Here is a 5,500-nt window from a genome sequence, read left to right on the forward strand (position 1 = left end):
CGCTTCTTGCATTTCAGCTGCAGCGCTTCCTGGCTTCTAGCCTGCACTTGGGGTCCGCTGGTTTTTAGAAAGTGTAGTTGAAGCCGAACACCTGGTATAACTTCTTTTATAATCCTGCGTCGAGCCTTCCCTTCCTAAGGGCGCGAGCTACCCCTGCGGTCCCCCAGTAGGACACGCCGCCTCCATCCACAACGGAATCCACATACGCAGAGAGTGAAGATGTCGTATATGCTGCAGCATCTTCACTCAGGATGGCAGGTGGTCAGTTCTTCGAACAATTCCCTTCCTGAACTTCATGGAAACATGAGAGCTACAGCGTTTGCGCTGATATGTTTCAGCTCGCATTGCCACAGGATCGACTTCCTTCGCCATTCCCCTTTCCAGTCTTAATGATACACGTCCCTGCCTACCTCTGCTTCCCATTCATTGTCCTTCCGCCTTTTTTGACTGCTCTGCGTGCTTTTGTAATGCGCAGGATCAGGCTATTCTCACGGAAGAGGAGCGGCTGGTGGTACGGTCGCACTTCGTTACCTCGACATGTTAATCATCTGCACTTTGTATCTCCTTTAGCATTCTGCCTCCTTTTGCTTTGCCTCTGAATTTGCGCTGTCCTGTTTACTGCTGTGCAGTGTGGCTTTTTGTTGATGCTAATTCTCGCGTTTCTGCATTCGCTTCGCAGTGCATTCGGTTTGGTCATGACTTTGATCCAGAATGCATGAAAATGGACGAACTTCTCTTTAAGGTCGCCGAAGACGTTAAGAACTTTTGCGTCATTTATGTGGTAAGGCGCATCTGACTTACATCCACCAGATTTCAATTCTCATGGAAAGGCTCATCCATGCCTGCTCGCCCTATGCAGTGTCCTCTATTTTATTCCAAGACTATTTTGTTTGAGCGCAGTTCGTCTTTGATTAAATGCTCGATAATTTAAGTGGATCTTCTACAAATCCGTTGCCGTGTCCTGCTCTATTCTAGGGCTCCGCGCCGCGATTAATGCTGGTTTAGGAATGACTTAATATGAAGATCAATAATTTGAAGCCACTGTCCTTCTTTGCCGGATCTGTCTGTGGGCGGCAAGACGGCTGTCTTTTCCGAAGCAAAGATCTCTCTTTTGTTGCAGAGCCTGCGTTTGTGTCCTATCCCTGAGTCTATATCCTTTTGAATTATCTTAGGTTGACACAACGGAGGTACCTGATTTTACCACTATGTATGAGCTGTACGATCCAGTTACAGTCATGTTCTTCTACCGGTACGCTTCCACTGAATTCATTCCACTCAGCTCGATGATAGAAGACTGGAGTAATCACCAATGGTGTCAGGCAATACTTATAATGCCGAAGTGAATAGGATAGACATAAAGGACTGTGCGGCATGCTGGTTTACAGTATACTTGTGTGCGGTGCGCAGCAATAAGCATATGATGATTGATTTGGGTACAGGAAACAACAATAAGATCAACTGGGCGATGAACAACAAGCAGGAGCTTATTGACATCATTGAATGCATCTATAGAGGGGCTCGCAAAGGTCTGCAGTGCTTGTCTTGCCCCTCATCTGCACATGCTTTCAAGCAATAGTGTCCCAATCATATTGGATGCACAGTGCATAGCTGTTTTCTCCTTGAAGCATTGTTCTGTCTAAAACTTCATCATTGAGTTGGCATCATTCCTGAATTTTGCTGTGCAGGGCGCGGTCTGGTGATATCGCCGAAGGACTATTCAACGAAGTATCGCTACTGAGATCTAACCCACAGGCCGTGCATGCGTCCCACACCATCATTTCGTCAAAAAATTGGGTCGCGTGTTCGTCATGTTCGAGTTTTAGTTCTTGATTCGACAAACATATATATGCGCGAAGGCGCTGTAGATTTCACCCTACACGCTTACACGCTGCAGGGAGGTAGTCTTTGGCGTGTCTATTTATTGGTGAATTCCATCACGCAAAACTACTGATAGGAGGTGTCTGCATTCGCCAGGTGTTTTGAAATGCTTCCGCGACCAGCCATAGTGTTGTTGCCAGAGCATACAGCGAAGGTGGACCTTCAACCTTTTTCTTGTTTCAGCTTGTATTTCACCCTACGCTTTCTGATGCATGGGGCTTGCTCTGCCCTTTGGTCCTCTAACCTTTCTTCGCCACTTTAAGTGCTGTGGCAGCCACCACACTGGTACGCCGAATGAACTCGTCAACCGAAAACTTGCGTTTGCAACCCGCAAGGTTCATGTACCGCACTTTGCCGAAAATGGGGCGCTCCGCCCAGCCCTGATCATGCACTCCTGCGATGCTCCACATGCATCCAACTACACCATTTGGGTCTGTTCCGTCTAGTGAATACTTGTCATTCAAGTGTAACGAAATTTTCAGCGCAGACTCTGGGGAGGCTGCCCACTCTAGAATCTTTTTCGCCCAGTACATTCGCATGAAACCATGCATCTTCCCGTCGTGTACGAGTTGCAACTGGGCTGCGTTCCAGAGGGCTTCATGGGTCTTCGCACCTTCAAAATGAGACAGAGAGTATATATGTTCCCTTTTGTCTCCCCTATGGGCGTTCAGAGTGTCTTGTGCCCATTTGGGTGCTCCCTGAATCTCATCGTATTTGCTGTTGTAGAAAATGAAGTTCTCTGCGAGCTCCCTCCTCACAACGAGTTCCTCAATGAAGCTCTCTCGCGCCGCTGCCGCCAACGCGCCGATCTTAGTACCAGGCCCAAGTGAATTAATGGTCAGAAGACAACGCTGGGAGGAAAGCTGTCCGAAATGGAGCCAAGGTGAAAGGCCGCTCTGTCCTCGCTCAAGGGGATCGTTACGGGAGGCATACGCAAGCAAACGTGGCCGAGTACAAAACTCCTGGAGTGCTGCAAGGCCCGCTTTTGATCCCGGCAGCCACTGCGAGGGAAGGCGCACGCTGTGGTCCAGTTTTAGCCTGTTCAAAATATCTGGTATTTTGAGTGTTTGCCCATCCTCGGTCTGAAGTTTATGGGGATGTTGTCCTATACGAGGAATCTCACATGCAAATTCCCTAAGGAAGCGCGTTACCCGGACACGGAAAGTGCGAGCCGAGTACTGCAAAACACGTAAAACAAGCATGTAACAAAAACCTATGCGTGATTACCACCCCACCTTTTTGCTGATGTAGCGTCTCCACACCGCTAAATCTAGGTCACTACTGGGGGACGCCCCACACTACACAACACACATTTCCCCGGTCTTAATGCATAAAAATTTGCCATTGGTCTCTTCCTGCTTACTTCTTGCTTATCTGAGGCCAGCCAAACAGGTACAATATTGTGGGAATCAACTTGGTATAAGGGGCATTGTCCCTTGGTGACGCACACGTTGGCAGCTTGCTTCACCAATTCAGAAGGACGCCTACAAAACACAGTCCATCCACAAAATGCTCGAAACCTGTGTGTACCTGAAGTCCAATTATTTGATTCATCTGCAGTTGTTTTGGTCGAGCGAGGGATGCAAAGTCGAGTATATGCACACGTCATCACTGTCTACCTGAGAGGCATAAGATCGCAGACCATGAGACATGGCTTGAGCTCTGTCACAGTTGATTCAATGCAGGAACGTGCTTCGCATGTGGAAGCCTTATCATCGTCGGCTGTGCTGATAGGGATGCACCGAAAACCAATGCTCTGATTTGCTAGGTCTGTAGCGAACTCTTCGAGGCTTGACAGATGGAAGGACACATGCCGAATTGTTGGTTGAAACGTATGCCCTGGAATCACCAGATGCAAAACGTACAAAGGAGTTCCTAGGGTAAGCGCTGCTTCCTAAGGAACGCATAATTACAAATACACCGCAAGCGAGGTATCCAGACCTGACGTCGAGCAAATCTTTCAACTGCAGACAAGGAACTATGAACGGCTCGAACTACAGGGTTCAATAAACGCTCCAAGCATTCTGTTCTGTGAAGCGGTTGATAGTTGTCCCTTTTATGTATTTACAGAAAAGCGGTGGTATATACAAGCTAGCGGACCTGTGCAAAGAGTAGCGCCCAGTTGTCTTGGAGTCTAAGGTCTCTTTGCAGGAGACAGACAACCGTTTTCCCTAGTGTGTTTGGCTGGGTTCGGGCAGGTGTCAGGCAGCGAACCCTCCTGTGGTCAACTGAGCTATCCTTCAGCCAACAGAGAGAGCTTGAAGTTTCGGAGCAGCCCTTCTTCTGAGGATGCTTTCCTGCACCGGGAAGCTGAGTTGCTGATTCTTCCAGTCTCCGCTTGTCCCCTGTGCAGATCCGCTCTCCTTCAGGCTGACCTCTGGGCATTGCTGGAAGCTGTGAATGCCTTTTTGGTTGAGAGACCTCAGGCAGACGCTATCACTTCAACCCCAACCAGGCCCCCTGCATTAAGAAGAAATTTTACATAAATACATCGGATTTGCTCGCTATTAATGCCAAAAGTATAGGCAAGTGACTAGTTTTGTTGTGCGGGACCGAAAGCAGAGCGGACTGCGCTGCTTTGGACAATTGCACACACTTGAACTGACCGGAAAGGGTCTCTATTTGCTTATTTTTGTTTTCCTTTGGGCTAGTCTCAGTTATTTTTGCGTTTCACTTTATAAAAAACCGTATGGCAATTGATTTCATGCTTATGCCTATGTGTTTGGACAACGTGAGATCCTAAATTCCTGGTCTGGTTTACACTCTGGACAATGTACCCATCTCCAACAAACCTGCGAACTCCCTCATCTTTGACTATTTCCCTATTATTCATGTATGGTTCAGAAGGCCTATAGTCGGTGTACAGCAAATTTGCATAAATAAATCTGTCTGTCTTCCAAATGCTTTGGGATGCTCCAATCAGTGCAGTCTAGTGATCGAATCAGTAGTCACACACAAAGCAGTAAGAAATAAATGCTCCACACACTTTGCTAGCCTTTTCTAAACGAATTAGTTGGTATCCATTTTCGTAGCATTGGCGGGTGAAGTTGTTTCCATGGGGTTGAAGCAAACATTCACCCGTAGCTTTTCGTCTTCCACTTCAGTGAACAGGTAGAAAGTGACATCGTTGGAAACACAAAAAAAGCAAGAGTATTCCAACTCCTGCCATGATGCGAACATTTCCGCACCACTTCCTCACAAGGCAGGTGCCTTTTTGCCGAGGGCATGAAAATCCATGCAAGGTGCGTTGTTGCAAGCGCTGCTTGTAGTTGGCTATTCTATGCTTCAACACATTCTGCCCCTATTGTTAAATCCAAATAGCAAGTGGTTTGACTCAGTGGTTAGCCTCAGTGTGGATTACTTATACAGAGCACAGTTGGCTTAATACAGCGAAACGCAATTTTGTGTGCGTGAGCCGTACATGCTATGTGCAACTAACTGCCAATGCTTGGAGTGCGTGCAGAGTCAGCTGAGCGCACCTTGGCTCTCCCTCCTCCCTCAAAAGGCAACTATGAAAGGCGGGGGCAAGGCAGCAGGAGCGGGTCTGGGAAAATACCCAAGAACTTTCCATCAACTTTCTATTAAGAGTGAAGTATCTTTCAGCGTAGACCCAAGATGGACA

General features: G+C 47.7%; 2 protein-coding genes across 2 annotated transcripts; one reads left to right on the forward strand and one right to left on the reverse strand.

Annotated features, from left to right (window-relative positions):
* Positions 1-219: 219 nt before the first annotated feature.
* On the forward strand, positions 220-1,738 carry LOC34622651 (thioredoxin-like protein 4A). The gene is made up of 6 exons (XM_026334463.1): positions 220-261; positions 476-511; positions 680-781; positions 1,173-1,249; positions 1,408-1,526; positions 1,686-1,738. Exons 1-6 carry the CDS (start codon positions 220-222, stop codon positions 1,736-1,738), a joined length of 429 nt encoding a protein of 142 aa, XP_026190248.1.
* Positions 1,739-2,117: 379 nt separating this feature from the next.
* On the reverse strand, positions 2,118-4,263 carry LOC34622652 (deoxyribodipyrimidine photo-lyase). The gene is made up of 4 exons (XM_022735803.1): positions 3,979-4,263; positions 3,498-3,772; positions 3,242-3,362; positions 2,118-3,056 (listed from the first exon to the last, which is right to left on the reverse strand). The coding sequence occupies exons 1-4, from the start codon at positions 4,261-4,263 to the stop codon at positions 2,118-2,120; spliced, it is 1,620 nt and encodes a 539-aa protein (XP_022589613.1).
* Between the last annotated feature and the right edge of the window lie 1,237 nt (positions 4,264-5,500).

Source organism: Cyclospora cayetanensis, unplaced genomic scaffold (assembly GCF_002999335.1).
Source record: "Cyclospora cayetanensis isolate NF1_C8 unplaced genomic scaffold, CcayRef3 CcayRef3_contig_428, whole genome shotgun sequence".
In the NCBI taxonomy this organism is placed as follows: domain Eukaryota; phylum Apicomplexa; class Conoidasida; order Eucoccidiorida; family Eimeriidae; genus Cyclospora; species Cyclospora cayetanensis.

Bases quoted from the DNA above. Each gene is read 5' to 3' on its own strand.
- LOC34622651 (XM_026334463.1), top strand. From the start codon at position 220: ATGTCGTATATGCTGCAGCATCTTCACTCAGGATGGCAGGTG. The intron at 512-679 runs GTACGGTCGCAC...TTCGCTTCGCAG, and splicing joins CGGAAGAGGAGCGGCTGGTG to TGCATTCGGTTTGGTCATGA. The intron at 1,527-1,685 runs GTCTGCAGTGCT...TTTGCTGTGCAG, and splicing joins CTATAGAGGGGCTCGCAAAG to GGCGCGGTCTGGTGATATCG.
- LOC34622652 (XM_022735803.1), bottom strand. From the start codon at position 4,263: ATGCCCAGAGGTCAGCCTGAAGGAGAGCGGATCTGCACAGGGGACAAG. The intron at 3,363-3,497 runs GTAGACAGTGAT...TGTGTTTTGTAG, and splicing joins TGCGATCTTATGCCTCTCAG to GCGTCCTTCTGAATTGGTGA. The intron at 3,057-3,241 runs GTAAGCAGGAAG...CGTGTTTTGCAG, and splicing joins TGGCCTCAGATAAGCAAGAA to TACTCGGCTCGCACTTTCCG.